Genomic DNA, 21,173 nt, shown 5'->3' on the forward strand with positions numbered 1-21,173 from the left:
TTTACATGAAGGTCACCTTCAAATCAGCACTGACCACCACAAACGCTCAAAGTAGCTTACGGTAGTCATTCATACACGACTTTGATGTTCATGTAACGTAAGTTTCAGGGGATATTTTGGCACTGCCAAAATTTGATGGTTTTTGGTCAAAACGGGGAAGTGAAATTTTGGTGCGTCAACTTTTGGCTTTTTGACGATTCTGTGTGCTAAATTGACTGCTTGATCATCTATAGCTTTTGTTTATGTCTAGTACATGATATTCACTGAAATCATATCATTAAGGTACAAGTTGTTTTCAGATTCCATAAATATACAACCTATTTGAAAAATATAGCCCATGGAAGTTAGTTATTGTTCATAATCTGGCATCATGAAATTTTGTTGTGATTTATTTTGGCTCATTCACTCCACTCGCCAAATAAACCAAAACATAACCACATCCAAAATATCCCAAAGTATGTTATTGAGCAAAGGTAAGAATAAGTGAACGAGAATTAAATCATAGACAAATCTTCTGGACTACTTATATATATGGAATTATTCAACACAATGTGCCATGCTCGAAGCACAAAAACAGGTTCTCCAAAATTCTTCATGTAACGAACATAAACCTTACAGATAAAGTCTTGCCCAGGCCCATACAATGAGCTAGGATACAGCCTGCTCCCTTCTCTTTTTTCGTACGTTCCACAGACTCAATGGTGCAGTCCCACATGAACTGTGCAGCTGTAACACATAAGCAATATCATTGAGTAAAGAAAAAGGGAAATTAACGAGCAAAGTATGGTATATAAAGAAAGGACAAGAAAACGTTTATTCACTACCCAACAACCTGTTCCTTCATGAATTAAGAAAATAATTATAGCAGTAAATGGGAAGACATTCCTCCTTTTTAGAAAATAAAGCACTTTTTCGACCTAGCATAATCATCACTGGTATGAAATAAGTTTCAATGCAGATATCAATCAATGCAAGACATTTGATCAATGAAAACCATCAAAATTTTGATTCAGTGATATTTTTCGGGTGAATTTTGAACCTTATAAAAAGCTCCTTCCCCTCCATAATTTCTGCTGTAAAACTACCAGGCACAGGACCTGTTGATTGATTGCTTCGAGTGGTAGGTCTTCACAACAGCTAAGGTCATCTGACGGTGGGGACCACCGCTGACAATGCCGCCACTTCACAACCTCACCAAAATGTCATATAGCCTGTACACAATATTTGTCTTTGCATTGAAGAATAGAACTTACCTTCAACTTGATGGGGCTTCAGTTTGGTGATCAGCCTTTTATCAACCTCTATCAACGGTTCCTTGGTCTCTTTGTCATACTCAAGGACCAGCTGTTTTGTGATAGGGCATTTGGTGGGTGATGAAGGGTCGTCTTCCACCACAACGTTATTGAACTGAAATTGTAGGGAAATTATTTAAAGTACAAGTGAAATCTTACTTAACATCCTTTCTATTATGACTGCGGCATACTCTCCAGTTGGTGTTTGAATACACTTTGATTTGATGACCAGAACTTTTGATATTTTTTTTATCAATTTTTGTGTTTAAAGAAATTTCATCACTTTGCAGTTTCAACAATGATACTATCACAGATGGTAAAGACAGATTGAGGTATATACCCCATGTCCTTCAACTGAACGAGATTTAAATCTCAAATACGAAACCATCATGGCAAAAATCTCAGTATTTCAGTGACATCAAACTTTGGCACTCAGTATGTGAAATGAAGTAATGTTAAAATGTAAAATTACAATGGGTGAAATTTTGTTATTTCAATTATAATTTACATTAGCAACATCTAAATTACTCTTCATTCTTACGAAAAATAGACATGCGTAAATACACGGATGGATTATGTGCAAGAAATATGGTTATGTATGCATTATTCATATTTGGGACACAGCCCATTGTGTTAATTCTGTATGAATTGTAACCCAGAACAAATTTCATTTTTCTTTCAAGCTTACAACAGACATAATGGCACATTTTCTACAGACACTCAGTACAGTGGAACCCATTTATTATGATATTTTTGCCATGCACCAATTTTTTCCTTCTTTAATTAGCATTTTTTTTTCGTATATTATGATATGGTCAAAGGTGGGACCCTGCTTATGATATTTTTTTCTGCTGTGAATGGATTTTACAAGGTAAAAACTCAGGTAAGTTGTCCATGTGAAACACCTGGACAATTAAACAAAAGGTCCGGCTAACTGTACATCGCCCGAGGTGATCACCTGTCCACTCCGGGTACATTTTTCACACCTTGCTTCACCCCAGTCAGCAGAAAACAATAGATGGACCATTGCTTGCTTGTCATACATTTCAGTCTTAACAAAATGGGTGATGCAGTTAATTGCTATCTAAAATACACTGTAGGACTGTGTATCAAATTGAAATTATTAGGCCTACCGACCTTTTTCTAACATAAATTCTGATAAGAAAACGAGCATAAATATATTCAAAGTAACCTTGACACGTCATGTGATAAAATCATGCCGATTTCAATGAAAATATTACTTCAGAAGAAAGATGTGTGTTATTAATCACTGAAGCAATAGTTTCTCTTTTTTTTTAAGAAGTTGATTTTCCTGTGTCTCTGTTGAAAAAGTGTCAAAATCGGGACAATAGCGCCCTGACAGCATGGTGCCAGAAATTGATCCAAAGTTAATGTTATTGTCGTAAACAACTAACGACGGCTGCTTTATTTACAATTTACATTAAATAAAATATTCAATTATTGTTAAAAAGGGAATATTTGTGTTTTTAATTCTTATTGTTTCTTTGCAAGTTGATTTCACCGCACGACTTGCAAGGCATGTGATTGTCACGTGATCGTAATTGACATAGCGCGGCAAAATATTTTTATGCTTATGAGACAAAATGTAACATTACGATATCGTTAGCTAGGATGGATTATATAGATAGTGCTTAGGAATATACTCGAAGTTATTTGAAAGTGAAAGTAGAATTTACATACTGATCATTACGACGGCAAAATGAAATCTTCTCAAATTTTGAGAACACGCCGATATAAATTACAATTACCAAATTATTTCAATTATTACTTTATCGTTTTGTATTTATATTTTTCCATGCATCCACATCAATCTATGTCTGATTAATATAGGGCATCTCACTTCCGTTTTAGACAGCATAAAAACGATCGAAAACAGCTTGATCGGTTATTATGATATTTTTCTCTGGCAAATAGAATATCCTAATAAGCGGATTCCACTGTATCATAATCAAAACATATATGGACACGAATTGTGCCCAGTTGCACACTTACGACATGTAGTTCATATCTAAACCTTTCGATCAACACAAGTCAATACATGGTGTTAATATTGGATATGTACCCTAAATACACAATTTATGAGGGAAGACAAATTTCCAACCATGCAATGTCTGGGCCTCGAGTCATATACGTTTTTTGTGTTTTCTGTCCTATAAACAGCTATGGTTATCTAAGGACATGCCAGGTTTTGACGGTGGAGGAAAGCCAGAGTTCCCGGAAAAATAATAATTGACCAATGGCCGGTACCTGGATCATATACGGTAAGCTGATAAATGACCAACAATGATATACTACCTCCTTTTGCTTCTCTGTAATTCTCTTTCGGCGTTCCTGCTCAGCCTTGACAGCTTTGCGTGTTGAATCAGTCAATTTCTTGTCGGATTTGATCTTACGGATCTTTTTTCTGCCCTTGGATGGTGATCCCTCCCCATCTTCATCTTCATCATCATCCGATCCGTCTTCTTCCGAACTAGATCCTTTTTTCTTTTTCTTCTTTTTCTATAAAACAAATAATTATATATTGTTGCAACTACAATGAAAGGAATTTTAGTGTGACTGACTTGAGAATGCATCGTCTTCCATTGTCAAATATAGCTAGGAAACATATTCCCACAGAGACATAGGGGAAACTGATGATCAAGGTCATCCCATAAATCAATATATAACTCCTTTTCATATAATTTCAAACAACATCACAAAATGAAAGACCATTTCATGTGACCATATCAGATACAACCAAAAAATACCTATTGTATGTTGCTGGTATCCCTACCAGTACCAACCTTATTTTTTGACAGTCTATCTCAAGGTTTTTGAGCCAATTGTAGACGCACACTTTTAAGATCAATAATACTTGTTCAATATAACCTGTATTATATGTAATAAAATGTTTCTCTACCTACCCAACGTAAGTTTTTACAGGATAAAACCCGAAACATATAATATTTTTTTAGATCTTATTAATTGTCAGAATAATATGTCTGTTTTCTGTTTTTTGACAATAATTCATATAGAGTTATTAAAAAAGAATTACTATGTTTTAACATTAAACATCTGGTAACAATTGTATGTTAGAAAAGGAAGGAAGGTTTGATAGATAGTTAATTATGGTCCTTCTTGCACATGTAAATATATATCACTAATCATCATCAGTTACTTAGGCCACACCAATTTGAATTTTAGTTCTTTGGGAACCCAAATTTTAAAACAGGAGCGAGCAAGCGATTTTTGTGTGTTTTTAAATACATATTTCCTTCGTCGACAAAACGCAGGCGAGCGAAATTTTTAAATATTTTTTACAATACACAGAAGCAGGCGAGCAATATAAAAAAAAATACGTTTTATCTCGGATGGCTGTTTCTTTATGATGTTGTACACTGTAACACATGTGACTGATAAAAATACTACTTGTATAGCAACACAACTAAATAATCTGTTATGAAATAAAAACAATTCTGTTCCAGAAGTGAATGTCATTGTTGTCTTTTTACCAATACAGCAGTTGAAAAACATCAACAAGAATATTAAAATAGTATGAAATTTAAATGGAGAAAAAACAATAATCTCGACTTTTGGCACAGTACCGCACATACATTCCACTAATTGGTTTTCATTATTAAATACTTTGTTCATGTACAACAAAAAGCATATCAAAACAAAACAATTTGTTTAGCATCAGAGCTTTCAAAACAAATAATAATTCCTGTCATTAATGACTAGAGTTAAAATAAAATAAAAACATAATCTTCTTTTTGTCAACCTGAAAAAGGTGATATTCCCCAAGGCCGCAGGCCGAGGGGAATATCACCTTTCTCAGGTTGACAAATACCCGTATTAACCTGAATAAAGTCAATAATTGTCTCTCACAGCTTCCAATACTAATAATAGTTCCTGTCTGGAATTAATAGAGTTAAAATAACATTTCTTTTCTATTGAACCAGTACAAACACAACTAGACAGACACTTACTAAGTTTAACCATGATCCCTTCATTAGTTTTTGAGAAATGGTGGTAACAAAATTTGTTTACGGACGGACAGCAGAATGGACCACGGACAAATGGCGATTTAAACAGCCCCTCATCTGATAAAGGTGGGCTAAATTACCAACTCTCATACAGAATCACCTTCTCAAATAGTAATATATTACAAGCCCCCCTCTTAACACACACGATAAAGACACTCATGTTACCATTTTACGTTTTCCGAACGATTTTGACTTCGCCGCCAAACATCCATGTGATAAGCACGCTTAATCGTTGGAACTAACTAATATTAAAGCACAACAAACGCAGTTGTGACGGTGATTGCGGAGTATAATATCATGTGAACCGGTCAGATAATTATTCTGATTATTTGGGAAGCGGCCGATTACAGCGACGTGCGCATGCAAAAAATTATTTATAAATTTCTCAATTAGGCCAAATAAAATTAATTACTTGGTTCTCAGGCCAATTTTTTTTTCAAAATAGATGTGGCAGGGCGGTATTTTTTTTCTTTATTTAACATGGCAAAAACGAGATGAGGGCGATTTTTTTTTTGATTGTGTAGTTTGTAAAACGTTCATTGTGGACATTACCTTGTCTTTTTATAGTTGTGTAGAGACCCGTCACAGAGCAAGCCTCCGAAAATCCCCCCACGATGTTTCAGACGACAATCACGAACCCCCCCATTCTTATTTGTTCCGAAATGAGCGCCATTTGTACACAAGACTGTAAGTCTTTATCATTTTAACGCTAGCCTGTATCTCAATCCTTACCTTTATTCAAACGTTTTCAGGACTTGGGTGACTAATAAGTAAAAACGACATGCGGACCAATTTTCTGATTTTTTTAAAAGATGGCAGCTGGCACTCACGATAAAATCGGCAATGCGCACGGGCCTGAGAACCAAGTAATCAATTTTTTTTGGCCTTATGATGTGTAAGGTGCGGGTGGCCACCGCGAACGAAAGATCAAATTGGTGTGGCCTTAAGGTAGACTGATCATTGTTCATAATACTGAAACTACTTCAAATCTATACCAAGACATGGCACTAGTTTACACAAACCTTTTTCTCCTTTTTCATTTCTTCTTCTCCTTCTGTGCTCATCTTCTCATCAGAGGACTCTGATGCTATCTTTATACGTCGTCTCTTTTGTTTCCCCTTTTTGCCCTTTTCCTTCTGTTTGGAAACAGCAGACCTTTTACCACGTCCTTTCTTCTTGGCATCACTGTCCTCCTCAGTCGACTCATCCTCCTCCGATGAATCTGTCTTTGCTTTTCTTTTCTTACTGTTCATAAAAACAATGGTATAGCTTTATGAAAATAAAACATCACCAAAATTTGAAATGTGTGTATATTGATCAAGTGTATGAATTGACAAACAGGCGTTTTTCCCCCCAAAACAGTTCCAATGTTTTTTTTCTTCCGGCCTTATATTAAAGATAAGAATATATAACAAAAATAACAACCGACTTTTCAATGTTCCTATGTAATTCAGAAGTCTGTCAATGTTGTGTAAAAATCTCTTGTTCACATACTATATTAAAGAAACATACCCTTTTCCTTTCTTCGATACCTGGAAATCAGAATCATCAGACTCCGACAATTTTGCATCTAGCAGTTTTGTGCGCAGTGGTTTCTTTTTTTTGGGTGCATCAGAGTCAGAAGACTCTGATTTCTTAGTTTTCTTAGACCCAGTTTTTCCACCTTTTTTCTTCTTCGGACTGTTAATGATCACTTCTACAACCGAAAGATCAACCAATTAAAAAAAATAATTACACTGTACTTAAAAGACAGCCTGGTCAAAAATTCAAAACTGTATATCACATTTTATTTTTCTAGATTGAACACCTTATTTGCCTGTTTTTCGGGCCAAATGTTTGCCCCATTCAAATGGAAATAGGTGAGGTTATCTAAATTCCTATTAAAAAATTCCCAAACTGAACTTGTTCTATATACTGCACAATGCATCATTTTATGCACCTGCAATATAGCCTGTTGTGTTTCAAAAAGGGCAACATATACGATTCTATTTCAGTCAAATCAACCACCCATTGATTTTTAATTTTCCAGACAAAGAACCACCTATAGAAATTTATATCAGTTGCTGTTCAACCCCCCCAGAAAATAATTTCTGTGAAAGTCCTCAGAAATTGCTGCCTTTTGAAAATATGACTAAATATATATATATACAGTTTTGCGGTTTTTGGTTTTGGTTTTTCTCACCAGAATCACTACTGTCATCACTGTCTTCATCACTACCCTCCACTTCTGTAGAAGAATTCTGAAATTATATCAAATGCAAATTATGTATTGTTCATTTGAGCATAATCTGTAACTGATGTATATCAGTTGATTTTGTTTTATACTAGAACTTCAATCACAAGTTTTAAAACCATTTTCATTTCCAGAGCACAAAAAATGTAAAAATGGTAGGAATATTAGGGGGGCTTATTAATACAATAAGATGTGAGTTATGATAGAAGATGTGCAAATTCAACTGTTGTTATCACCAAAAGACATTATAAACATTTCAGTGTGGCTGGAGGTTTGGAAATCAAATGGTTCATGGTAAGTAAGTTCAGCGACAATCACCATACAAAAATCTCTACTCTGAAGATCATTGACTGAACTGGTCAGGTCTGGTAGGGGAAAAGGGTTTAACTAATTCAAGTCTCCTCGAAAAAGGGGGAGGGGTTCTCATAGGGGGTGCTTAGATGGAAATGATAAAGTTGTATTCTAAACCCAAAGTTTTACTTAAGTCAGCGAAGCAGAAAATATAGGTCTTGTGACCTACATTCACCACGTTGGAGTGTAGTACTCCTGAAGATGTATACACAAGTTTGATGACTGCTTGACTTAACAGATGGAGCTTGCAGTCTTAAAGAGCAATTACAATTGTTTGTTATTCTTTTTCTTTTGGTGGATCAATAACTGGATGTGATACCTCCTTTTTCTTCAGACCAATAGCTGGATTGTACCTACCCCCTTATCTGAGAGGTCTGGGGGAGGATCCACAGTGTCCATGGGTTCCTCCTCTTCCTCCTCCTCTTCTGCAGCCTCCCCAGGATCATAGTTATCTGTACCTTCACTGCTGTCACTGTCCCCCTTCTCCTCCTCCTTGCCTGTAATTATACCAATACATTATCATACATGCCATAACTTTCCGGTGCAAAATAGTGAGATCAGTGATTATTTTTAGTGAGATTTTATCTCTGAATTCGTGAAAAATTTGTGAGACATTTAAAACATAAATTATATAGCATATAACATAGTATTGAATCATTTGTGTTATTCTGAAGCCTCTAATTACTTTGCTAGAGCCAAAATTGAAGATTTATTGATATTTTAAAGGATTTTAGGAAGGTTTACACGTGACATACCGATACGGTCCATATAAAGCTATCCACATTTAAAAGTAAATAAATCACATAAAAGGCAAAAAATCAGAGTAATTAAAAAAATAAGAAATTCTAGAGGGCTGTCGGCCTTCTTAACCCAGGTTCGAAAAAAATATATGTCAAAACATTGGGAAAATTTAAAATTAATTTGTTGGGAAAAAATAACCAATAACTACTATTTTGATATATATATCTAATTCTAAAGAAACTTGTTTTCTTCTATTTATGTTATTTATTCTGACGGCAAGAGAATGAATTCCGGATTCAATGTCATATTAATTTTATAGTCACCTCCAACATTTCCGTTTTGGTAAACCATGTTTTTGATTGTAATGAATTAACAGCTCTTAAGTTGCTGTTTAATGTTAACATCAACTGTCATCACATATTAATTAGCAACTAGCCCCCACTTGATGTGGGGTCACTGATTTAATTGCTTAACAGTTCACACATCGGTGAGCAAGTCACCAAGCCATGCCCCAATAATCGGCTGGTCGGGCCCATTCAGATCTTTCACACCTATATATGCTGCTAATTGGTCTGGCCTGTAATTTAAGTAGCTGGCGTGTGACTTCAGACCTCTCAGTGACCAAGGTCAGTGTGAATCCATGTAGCTATTGTTTATTCACAAAGATTGACCAAATTTCGTTTCTTTTCGTGTCAGAGACCAATTTCATACCAAGTCAAATTGGCGGATATTACATCGGAAGATTTTTCGTGAGATCAAAATATTTGAAATAAAAAGCGTGAAAAATGGGTCCCACGCTGTGAGACATTTTGAAAGGCTATTTTTCGTGAGTCTCCCGCCAAAATCGTTAGATATGGCATGTATGCATTATGAAATAATTAGGTTCTTTCCATGCCGAATCAATGTTAAGAAAAAAATATATACATTTTTGCTTCACACAAGTTCTTTTAACTTTTGACCTTAAGTTACAAAACAATTTGCCCAGAGATTGAATCACAAATTATGCATACTTTCACTGAGTTGAATTCACTTGTTTAAAGACAAAAGACACAAATCATGCATACTTTCACTGAGTTGAATTCACTTGTTTAAGGACAAAAGACAGGAAAATTTATGAAAAATCTCTGAAAAATCTCTTGTTTTAAAGTATTGTACATCCCCTCTCGTTTTGGTGATATTGATGGCTTAAAATTCATACACGCATATCATAAGCTTTAAAATACAATTTTTACAGGCATATATTAAGAGAAAGCAGTACATATCTGAATTACCTTTAGATTTCTTATTTTCTTCTTCTTTAATTCCTTTCTTGTTCCCTTTCTTTGGTTTTACTTCTTCCTCTTCTTCTTTCTCGGATTTCTTTTTCTTTTTCTGTACTTTTGGATCTTTTGCTAACTTATCTATTTCGTCCTCCAAGTCAGAGTCAAAATTATCAGACTCTGATTCCACACCCTTTTTCTTGTCCTTGCCTTTAGATCTACTATCTTTATCATCAGAATCCTGGGACTCCTCTGCCGTCTTTGAACGACTGCTTCTCCTCTCACCTTTCTTTTCTTCTTTTTGTTGTGATTTACTCCTGGTAGGTAGTCGCAGACGTATTTTCAAACTCCCTTTGCCTTTCTTTTCTGATTTTTCATCTTCTGAAATGATAGTGATAATAAAACTTTTAACATGGCAAATTATTATGATTTTCTGTGGCATTGTTTCATGTTATGCATACATTGATTTTGTTATCTTGTATGTAATAGAAATAAAATCAAAACTTAAAACTTATAGTTATACACACAACAAAGTAGTGCTGTAGTTGTTGCCCTTGTCCTGAGGTACCCTTGTTCGGCTGCCTAAGTTTCAGTGACCAGCTAGCCTTTAAGCCAGTTATAACTAGGGTCATACAAATTCACATGCTTATTTGCCTTATGAGTGGGGACATTTTGCATGACATTTTAGTGACCATGACCTCTGTGACCTTGGTTAAGTTTTTCCATCTAGATTGGTTATGGACTAAAGTCATGCAAATTCACCAACTATTGCTTCTCTTTATATACAGTTTGTTGTTTACCTTTTTGTTATCTTGACCTCTGTGACCTTGCTTTAGTCCTTAATTGTGTGGGAGAAGGCCTAGGGCATTCATGTCTAACACATTTCCAGTTTGAAAGTTTTGCTTTCATTTCTATTGTATGTAAGATAGTTCATAATGTATGCATAGGAAATCAGTCTTATGGGTCATTTACCTAACAGGTAAAGACAAAAGGTTCCAAGTCTGTCTTGTATACTATACCAGATACAAGAGCTGGAATAGTTAATCAGTACATGATAATCGTCCAAAATGTAGGTCAACACTTCTTGATTTTACCAGCCATAAATATCACTACTTTCTAAGCACTTGTGATCAGGATATGATTGAACCATGCGACGACTACATATATAATAAATTGAAATGTTGAACTGTGTAACCTGTAAATTTATGACGGACATCTTCTGGAAGTAATACAGCAGAAATACTCACAGATTGCCTTAACAACACATTTGTGTACTGGAACATATATAGATTGTAAATTTCAACTCTATTAAATTGTGAATCATGCCAAATCTTATTTAAATATACAAATCTAATTTTTTTAAGGTTAGCAGAATAGCTTTTACGACACTGTCATTTTTCTTCTTGGTTAAGCTATGAAAATAACCACAAGCGTACCGCGGGGCAGAACAATATACGCCCGTCGAATGCCATATAGTGTTATATACTTTCTTACATTGAAATAAGATCTCTCTGCGTCATTCTAAGAGTGGTTAGCTGACATGCTATAAAAAATGTAGGATAAAATCTCCGGACAAAAAATCAAATACTGAAATGAACAAAGGGCAATAACTTTTGCAAAAATTGTTGAATCAATTTCTTTAAGGGAGACACAACTTCATATCATGGTTATAATGTATACAAAGTTTCAAAGAGATCGGTTGAAAAATTTAGGAGGAGATTGCCGGCCAAACAAAAGTTTACGCCGGCCGGCCAACCCCATGCCATAATACCTCTGTCAAATTTGACGGGCGTATAAAAACTGGATACAAATCTTTTTATCCACAGAACTACCCCTTAGTAGAGTTGTTAGCCCCTGTAAGACCTACAAGTATATGCAATAAATGTAATATTGAAAATGTATTAGATTTTACATGTACTATTATAATTACATAAAGATCTATAGGCATTTTTTAAAGCAATAAATCTTTTGTCTTTCAGAATTGTCTTTGTTTACCTTTCTTGGCCTTCCTCTTCCTTAATCGTCTCCTAGCAGCAGGTCCAGATTCATCACTATTCTCACTGTCTGAATCACTTTCATCATTACTGCTTGCACTGGACACAGGTTTATTTTGATTGTCCTCTTCCTCGTTTTCACTTTTCTGTTTATCTTTTTCATCATCTTTAACATTTTTCTTTTTGTTGTCCCTACCCTTTTTAACCTTACTACTTTCAGATTTCCTATCGTCATTCTTTTCTTTTTCCTCAACAACATTTTCCGTTTTGTCTTCATCACTTTGCTCTTTATTTTGACAATTGCTGGTATCATCTTCATCCTCACACTCTGTATTTTCTTCATCAGATTCAGAATCCGTTTTCTTGCCATTCTTTATTAACTCATCTGCTAGCTCTTTCAACAGTTCTAACTGAGCCTCTGTATTTTCAGAGTCAACATTATCATTTCCCTCTTTTTCATCACTAGATTTCTTAGGTTTCTTGGGACTTTCTGTTCCTGTATTCAACTGTTTCTTGGGACTTTTCTCTTTGGACTTTTTGTCCAATTTTTCTTTAACTTCATCTTTAGAAGTTGTGTCCTCGTCAGCTTTAGCAGTTGTGTCCTTGTCAGCTTTAGCAGTTGTGTCCTTGTCATCTTTAGATGTTCTATCCTCTTCATCTTTAGATGTTGTATCCTCTACTTCCATGCCCTCATCATCGGATGATTTGTCCTCTGTCGGTTTTTCTTCCATTTCCTTGTCAGTTTCAGATTTTTTCTCATCATTTTCTTTTGTTACATCAACCTTCTGAGAAACATCCATATTAACCGGTACTACCTCTTCCTCTGAATCAGATTCTACTATAATCTGATCGTTGATGTCGGGCATCGGTTTGGTAGGAGACTCTATCTCTACCACCTCTGGTTCTGAGTCATTTGCATTGCCAGAATTGTTTGAAGTTGACACATCTGCAGCAGAACCATTAGCCCCCTTAAAGTCACTCTTCTCTTGGGGTGGCGGTACATACTCGCCTACTGTTGTGATTTGCAGTTCTTGAAGAAAGAGCTCCAACCCACTGACTAAACAGTCGACTGCTGTTTTTCGACTCTGCAAGCTCATGGCATTAACAGATTCAAATCGTGGCGAACTTATATGATTGTCCATGATGTTCATTTTAATCGATGACATCAACAAAGTTAGAGAGTTTGTAATACTCATCAGCTTAGCTAGAACTTGTGGAATTGTTGTTGGTGTTATGTTCTTTTTGAATTCTTCAATCAACATGGGAAGAGTAATCAATACTGGATCAAGACTAGATACAAACCCCACTCTACCCATCACTGGATTTGACATTGGCAGCTGCTGTTTCATCATTCTGTGTACAGGTGCTTGTTGAAGCGCATTCTGTTGCGGAACAGAGGGCATACACAAAAGGTTTTTGAGCTGTTGTTGTGCAGGCCCAAGTGGCTTTTGTTGGGATGGCATGTTCTTGGGCATTGGTTTGGGCTGAATTGCAATGGGTACTTTTGGTCCAACCACTACTACTTCAACCTTGGGGTTAATACCAGGGGCTATTTTTCCACCTGTGGATTTCACAATAGACTGTTTAGTGTCACTAGATTTTGAAGATGGAGGATTTTTAACTGTGTCACTAGATTTTGAAGAAGGAGTGTTTTTTGCTGTGTCACTAGACTTTGAAGAAGGAGTGTTTTTACTGGAAGGGATATCCTTCTTATCTTTATTTTTCTCTCTTTCTTTTTCTCGTTCCAAGGCGTTTTTTGCTTTCTGGTCCTCCTTCTTAATTTGCTCAAGCACTGCCTCACACTCATGCCGCTGTGGTCTAAGTGCCTTAGAATTGCACACATAACACTTCCACTTGTCATCTGAAAAACAGAAAAACATGGAAAAACTTCTCAGAACAGTAAATTAACAGTAAGAGTGTTTATTCCTGGATCCATTATTTAGAGATATTTAATATCTTTGTCCAGTTCCCATGGTAACCACTAATGCGAATTCTAGGATACAAGTCCTAATACAAAAACATGTTAGCCCTAATTATCGATTCTATTCTGATTTAGGCAAAAATGTTCTGGCTTGGAATTGCATGGCATCTTATCACTACAGAGATTAGATTTTTATTTACCTTCTTTTCTCATGTTTTTTCTTACAAAACTAATAGAATTAGAGGCCATAGCAGCCATCTTGGTTCCCAAAACTATTCTTCCCTTTGTATAAATCCTAGACAATTGGCAAAATGGAACAAAAGTTATAACAGCTATTGTCTAAGTCAATCAAGAGGCCATGACAGCCAACTAAAAGACTAACATCCATATCTGAGATACAAACTCTGAAATAACACAAATTGATTGCTGTTTTATTTTAAATTTAAGTGCTATCTTACCGTTCTGAACACGCATTAGTTCTGATCTCCCTAGGTTGTGTATGATGCAGGACCTACAGAAGGCATTGTGACAGAAGTCACATCCAAACAGACGTCCTCCTTCTCCACACCACCGACACTGCTCATCCAGACCATCCTTGTCCTTCTGTATTGGGCCACTATCGTAATAGGTACGACAGCGCTGCAACAAACAGTTCATCCTTATACACACTTCAGATCCATAATATCACAAGACCATTGTTAAAATGATGAACATTTATTGGGATTAACAGAAATATTTGTTTAAACTTGTTTTGTTTGTCTTCAAAATTGGTAACCGGGTTATAGGGAAACTAACAAGTTGTGTAAGAAAACCAAAAGCATTGTCCATGATCTTTTCAATAGACACTTGACAAGTGTTTGGAAGACGTATTTGACCAAAAGTTTGTAGACAACGGCAACTTTTAAAAAAATGGAAATCATCAGTTCAAAACAATAAATGTTTGATCATAAGTTGCTAGTTTTTTTCAAATACTTAAATAAAATTTCAAAATATGCAAAACCTCAATTCACAAGTTATCTCCCTTTACACAGTTATGTAGGGGAACGTAAAAAGCAACAACAACTTGTGATACCTATTTGTCTAGGATTGAAATAAGGTATGTAATATTGTCTTTTATCACAGAAAAATTATCAAATACTTAAAAAGAATAAAGATATCATTATCTGCATTATTTCATTTAAAAAAAAATCATCCATGATCTTCTTGTGTAGAAAATGGATTCTTGTAATTTCTCAGAAATTCAGTGCTCTGGTTACTGACCAAAAAATAATAATTTCACTTTGCAAAGAATCCAGCCAGACAAAATTCTTTATATTATACAAAGTGTTTCACATATTCCTTGAAATTTGTATAAACTATTTTTGTATCCTTTGACTAATTTCTACGTCTGGAGTTGCTGACAGTGGTGCTAGCTCACCTTACAGATGAGGACTTTGAGGAGAGGATGTCGTCGAGCAGACCCTTTCTTGTTTGTGTTGATTTGTTTGTGGCAGGCCGTACAGGTCACACGGGCCATTAAGCCACTGGCATCAACGATACCTACAAACAACAAAATGTTTACATACAAACACTTGTCAGTAGTTTCACTTTGAAAAAACAATTCTGAAAATATTTGTCTCAATACCTTCACCTTAAAGACCTGTGCCGATAGATTATTGGACACTGCTCGTCTAAGTGCTCCAAGAACATAGTACCTGAGCAACTAGGGTTTAAGTTTTATTTTTTACATATTCAATGAAAACTTTAATGCATGCTTTACCATACTTAATGGAAACATCAGTATTTGATATCGTACAATTTAAGATGCGATTGTTTTAATAAAAGATTATGACCATGTATATAAGCAAACAAAATAGATCTCTGCATTAAATCCTTATTATTTAAGAACCTAAAATGTAGGTATCACTATTTGACAAAACACCTAAATGAGTGTACTTAGTACCTGTGGGTTCAGAATATTGAAAGTCTCTGAAATATACTGCTCATCTAAAATCAATGTGGAACATCTACCAACTGAAGAATGATACCAAAATCAAGACATACTTAGTCGCCAAGGACTTACAAATGAGTCACATATATACATAGTAGATTATTTGTTACCTGTGCTTTTTCGTTTTCCTGACACAAATTCAGGTCCCTTGAAGGTTGGGTTTTTCTCCTCAACTGGTTCCGGATTGACAACCACTGTACCTGTGGAACAAAGAAATTTGATACGGCTGTGTATTTTCTTTTCTCTAATAAGACCAACAAATGCGCTTATTTACATATATATACAAAGGGGCAAAACACATACATTTAGAGATCCCACACCATTGTCAATATATGTGTTATAGGGAATCATGGGAATTAACTCTCCAGAAAAGCAATCTGCACAAATTTTATTTCATTAAAACTTAAGTTTAGCTAATCAGAGTTTCAAATTTTGAGGGACTGATAAAAACTAGGGCAAGAACAAAAATGCAAACAGAGTTTTTTTCGTTGTTGTATGCTTTTAAGATGTTTAGAACATCCACTTGATAAACAGATCCTTCTATATCACCACTTGGTGGTGGTGGTGGTGGGGGTGATAAAGTCCTATTGCCAAAGACCATACATATTGTGTGAAGTTCAATCCCATAACAAGATGGCTATTATATGATTACCTTCTGGCAGTTCCTCTAGAATATCCTCTTCTGACTGGGAGTCCCCGTTTTCTTTTTTACCATTCCCAGCATCATCCTCATCCGAGGAGTTTTCAAATACTGCACGACTGACCTGTGCAGGTTTTCTGTGGATACAACAAGGTTTACAAGAACATGCTACTTATGTTACCTAGGTAACACCATGCATATCAACTTTCATTTTCTTTAGTTCTTTAGTGGAAGTGAACAAGTTTAGAGTTTTTAATATTTCTTCATAATTCTGAGGATTGTACGAGTGGCAGTTGAGCTTTCTGTAATGCTAGTACTTTAACTAAGTGACAAGTGTCAAAAGACAATTTCCATCAACAGAAAACTCTTAAAGGTGACATCATTGAGAGCTGATAACCAACAAAACTTGTAGAGGAATGCTAAAATTATGTAGTAAATAGATCTATGCACTTAAGCATGTGTAGTATTTGACCTTCCTTGTAGGCTTTTTGAATGTTCACAAACATTGTTAAATTTGCTTTAGTGAAAAAATAAACTTAAGGAGCTTATCAATAGACAAGAGGCCCATGGGCCTAAACGGTCACCTGAGTCTACAGTATTTATTTTTGTTGTTGAAATATGTACCAATTTGAGTAAAAAATAGTATAATGTTAACTTAACTTTGTCAGGACCATGAGCTGATCATTCCTAGACCAATTTTAAGTGAGATCGGCCTATTAGAACTTAGTAGCAAAATAGCGGCCATGGCAGCCAAATTGTATTTCTGATTGACCCGAAAAATAACAACACTTTGTCAGGACCATGAGGCGATCATTCCTACCAACTTTCAGTTCAATCGGTCCAGCAGAACTTGACTTTAAGTTTGAAATAGGTTTTCAAAATGGCGGCCGTGGCGGCCATATTGGATTTCTGATCGACCCGAAAAATAACAACACTTTGTCAGGACCATGAGGCGATCATTCCTACCAACTTTCAGTTCAATCGGTCCAGCAGAACTTGACTTTAAGTTTGAAATAGGTTTTCAAAATGGCGGCCGTGGCGGCCATATTGGATTTCTGATCGACCCGAAAAATAACAACACTTTGTCAGGACCATGAGGCGATCATTCCTACCAACTTTCAGTTCAATCGGCCCAGCAGAACTTGACTTTAAGTTTGAAATGTAAAATGTTAACGGACGACGGACGACGACGGACGAAAACGGATAGCAATAGGTCACTTGAGCTAAAGCTCAGGTGACCTAAAAAGCTAGTCATTTGAAGTAACTGATTTTCTCCTTTAAAATATTTCTTTTTTTTAATTGGGGTAGATAGTCAGAAAGTTCTCCATAAGCCAATAAGGTTTTCGTGAATATTGGAGAATATCAACATGCTTCCTATAAACAATGTGCTGATAAAAATGTCAACTATTAAAACTTTGTACTGTGGGGCAGAACCATCTACGCCCGTCGAACGCCATATAGTGCTATACACTTTCTTACATTGAAATGAGATCTGCATCATTCTAAGAGTGGTTAGCTGACATGCTATAAAAAATATAGGAGAAAATTTTGACGACCCCATACCATAATACTTCTGTCAAATTTGACGAGCGTATAAAAAGTATAAATTTTGTATATTTAAATATATTGTTTTATTATTACACATAGCCTGGTTGAAGTTTAAAACGCTGGTCAGTGATTTTTTAAAGAGAATTTGGGGTCTTCAACTCTTCATCACCTAGATTATTTCTGATGTATTTTCCCTATGCAAATATTGTGTTTCCCCCTAAAAATTGTGCATTATATTAGCCCAAAGTCACAGGCCCTTGTCAAAAGAGGTGAAAAAATTGCTCTCACTTACCTTCTGGAAGATCCACTTCTAGAAGACATCTGAAAGGTGAAAACAAGCTAGTTAGTAAAAACCACATTTTATACAAGTCTCTCATACCTGCCAAGTGACCCGATATCTTCAGGTTAAACCGAGGATTTTAGTCCTTCCCCCGACAGGTTATGAGTTTGACCCGGATTTCATTCATTTCACCTGTTTTTGCCCGAAATCTTTTCATATATTAGAAGTTACTCGGAATTCTCTAAGACTTTTCCATCCTTTGTTATAAGAAAGACGATTTATTTCCTGTTTCCGTTTTTCATCGACAGGTAAGTTGTGAGTTGTTTATATACGTACTAAAATTGATTTTACAAATGTTTATATAAAGACTGTTGTTACTGAACTTACCGACAAGTAATTAGTGAGGTGTTTTAACAAATAATTGAGTTGTTTTTACAATTGTATTTACGTAGTATAGATCGTATTTTAAAGGTAACAGGTCTTCTTGAAGGAAGAAGTCGTTATTGGGACTTGCAGGTTCTACTACATGAAATGCTTAAAGAAAAGATTCGTGCAATCTACACTCTAGTCTTTGTTAATCGCATATTTCAGTTTGATCTGGTGCTAAAAACGACGTTACTAAGACATTCAAAAACACGCACAGGCATTTGATGATTTGTTTCTGTCAATCAAAATGATCCTGACAATAAGTGTTCAAATCCTACTCGTATAAAACTGATATTTTATATGAATAGGGTGCAACTTCTTATTGTCAGGACCATTTTCATTGACAGAAACAAAATGGTATTTTATATGAGCAGAATGTGACATCTTATAAAGTTATTGTCAGAACCATTTCAATTGACATAAAAAATGCCTGTGAAAACACAGTATCATATATATTATTATGAATTAAATTTATAAGTTGTGTTGTTGACAAATCTATTTATTTTTTAAGCTTTGAATTTGGTATTGTGGATGAGGATCAGCTAAATCTGCTGGAAGAACAGTTCAATGAATGTAGAATGTAACTTTTACATCATTAACAATAATTAAGTTCTAATTCAATATCTATTTTTCTTATATTTGTTGCAAAAAAACCCGCTATATGACCCTCTCTTTTATTTTCAAAAGAGGGTCATCACCAGGTACCCTCTTTTAGTATCTCTGGGATTGGCAGGTATGGTCTCTGTAATTTCACAAATGAGACAAACAAATTGAATTCTGTAGCACAGTGAAACTTCTACAAGTCAAATGTGGTGAGTTAAGCAGTAGATATGGGAATATTGTGATTTGTGAAAGAATCAGAATCCCCCCAAATTTAAATTCACCCAACAATAACATTGCTCAGATATTTGCCAGGTTTTCACTAATGGATTGATTTTACATCATTTATCAACATACTTTGAAGATTTTTTTTCAGAAAAGATTTATTTTTACTGAGTGACTGTCAAAACTGTCGGCATTACTTGAAAGACAACCAATTTTGAAGATGTCTGCGGTGTGGTCAGAACAATGTGTTCAATCCCAACACTATATGGCGTACATGCTATATTGGTCTCAAGCTAACAATGCAACATCTTGTTTAGAGATCAGCGGAGATGAATGGGGATTTTTAACAAGCTAATCACTATTATGATTTGCCTATATGTGTAATCCATGAGGCATTTTTTTAAACATTAGAATTATATCTATGTAACTTGTGTTGCAAAATCTTCAGTCAAGATCCAAAAGGCCATCATACTGGTTATCACACACCGGTGCATGTGCGTTGCGTTGTGTTTATTTTTCACCAGAGACGATCTGAATGGGAAATCGGCATGTATTTGTAACATACCGAATATACTAGTTAAACATGTGCGTCTTTACACTTAACTGAAACTTTTCACGGTATAACACAGAATACACAATGCATGTATATTCGGTCATCCGCGACATTTATTTTCGGACGAAGATGGCGCTAAAACACGAATGAATTGACCATGCAATCGAACCGACCATGTTTATAGTCCACAGTCTGCACAATCCCGAAAACACACAGAACAAGCAAATGTATACTTACTGTTGTTATGAAGACACCAAGACTTCAACGTCTCGATGAAGAGATGGAGAAAAGATCGACTTATGATTAGTTTGCCATTTCTCTCTTGTTCTCTGCAAATGGCGGCATACAGACGATGACGTTTGGTCACGTGATGACCTCGTTATCATAAACTAATTTGCATAATTTATTCATGACGTCAGAGGTCATTAACATTTAATTTGCATAAAAAATAGGTCACGGTCACTTGGTTGGGGAAAATGTTTTTCACAAAAATATATTGACCATACCTGGCTCATAACGTCGTTTGATGGTCCGAGAAGCTGTCAACGTCGGTACGCTAGCAAACGTTATCTGAGAAATATAGACGTTAGGACGACACTTTTGAACAAAAGTAATCCTGAAGGTACCTTAGTTCACTTAAGTGTATCTCTTCTAATTCATTTTATATGTGATTAAAGCACTTCGACGTAGAGAAATCGTTTTTTCTACCTCTTCATAAAACCCCGGCAGAATATTCAGGATTTTCCCCAATCTATTTTTAGAACAATAACCTGTATACACATAGCTGTCTAGCCGGAACAAGGATCGATCAATTATTCAGGTGTGTTTATTTCTTCGATTTCATTAGGTAACGTAAACATCTCTGGGTTATATTAAACTATGATTTAAAGCTAAATATTAGACAGCCACATCACGGACTTAAATTTAATCCTTGATCTCATGTGGTTGTGTCCCATATAGGTCATATAGGCTATAAATATATCAGACACACGCCTTGTACCAAATCGATCGTCGCGGTTAATTCTACCATGTTATCGATGTAAATTTTCTTCAAAAGAATACTGGTTGGAAAAT

At 35.4% G+C, this 21,173-nt stretch overlaps 1 protein-coding gene across 1 annotated transcript in view; it reads right to left on the bottom strand.

Annotated features, from left to right (window-relative positions):
• Window positions 1–20,454, bottom strand: part of LOC110459244 (transcriptional regulator ATRX-like) — a 39,110-nt gene extending 18,656 nt beyond the window's left edge. Inside the window, exons 1-15 of the mRNA XM_021511410.1 lie at window positions 20,337–20,454; window positions 18,308–18,336; window positions 16,480–16,604; window positions 15,938–16,027; window positions 15,255–15,376; window positions 14,296–14,476; window positions 11,918–13,777; window positions 9,935–10,303; window positions 8,280–8,419; window positions 7,521–7,578; window positions 6,851–7,034; window positions 6,361–6,583; window positions 3,609–3,812; window positions 1,254–1,407; window positions 617–726 (exon numbers count right to left, since the gene is read on the bottom strand). Of these exons, the coding sequence (XP_021367085.1) occupies window positions 617–726; window positions 1,254–1,407; window positions 3,609–3,812; window positions 6,361–6,583; window positions 6,851–7,034; window positions 7,521–7,578; window positions 8,280–8,419; window positions 9,935–10,303; window positions 11,918–13,777; window positions 14,296–14,476; window positions 15,255–15,376; window positions 15,938–16,027; window positions 16,480–16,604; window positions 18,308–18,336 (3,849 nt within the window). The 5' untranslated portion in view covers window positions 20,337–20,454. The remainder of the gene's footprint in view (window positions 1–616; window positions 727–1,253; window positions 1,408–3,608; window positions 3,813–6,360; window positions 6,584–6,850; window positions 7,035–7,520; window positions 7,579–8,279; window positions 8,420–9,934; window positions 10,304–11,917; window positions 13,778–14,295; window positions 14,477–15,254; window positions 15,377–15,937; window positions 16,028–16,479; window positions 16,605–18,307; window positions 18,337–20,336) is intronic.
• Window positions 20,455–21,173: the final 719 nt, after the last annotated feature.

Source organism: Mizuhopecten yessoensis, unplaced genomic scaffold (genome assembly GCF_002113885.1).
Source record: "Mizuhopecten yessoensis strain PY_sf001 unplaced genomic scaffold, ASM211388v2 scaffold9987, whole genome shotgun sequence".
Taxonomy (NCBI): Eukaryota; Metazoa; Mollusca; class Bivalvia; order Pectinida; family Pectinidae; genus Mizuhopecten; species Mizuhopecten yessoensis.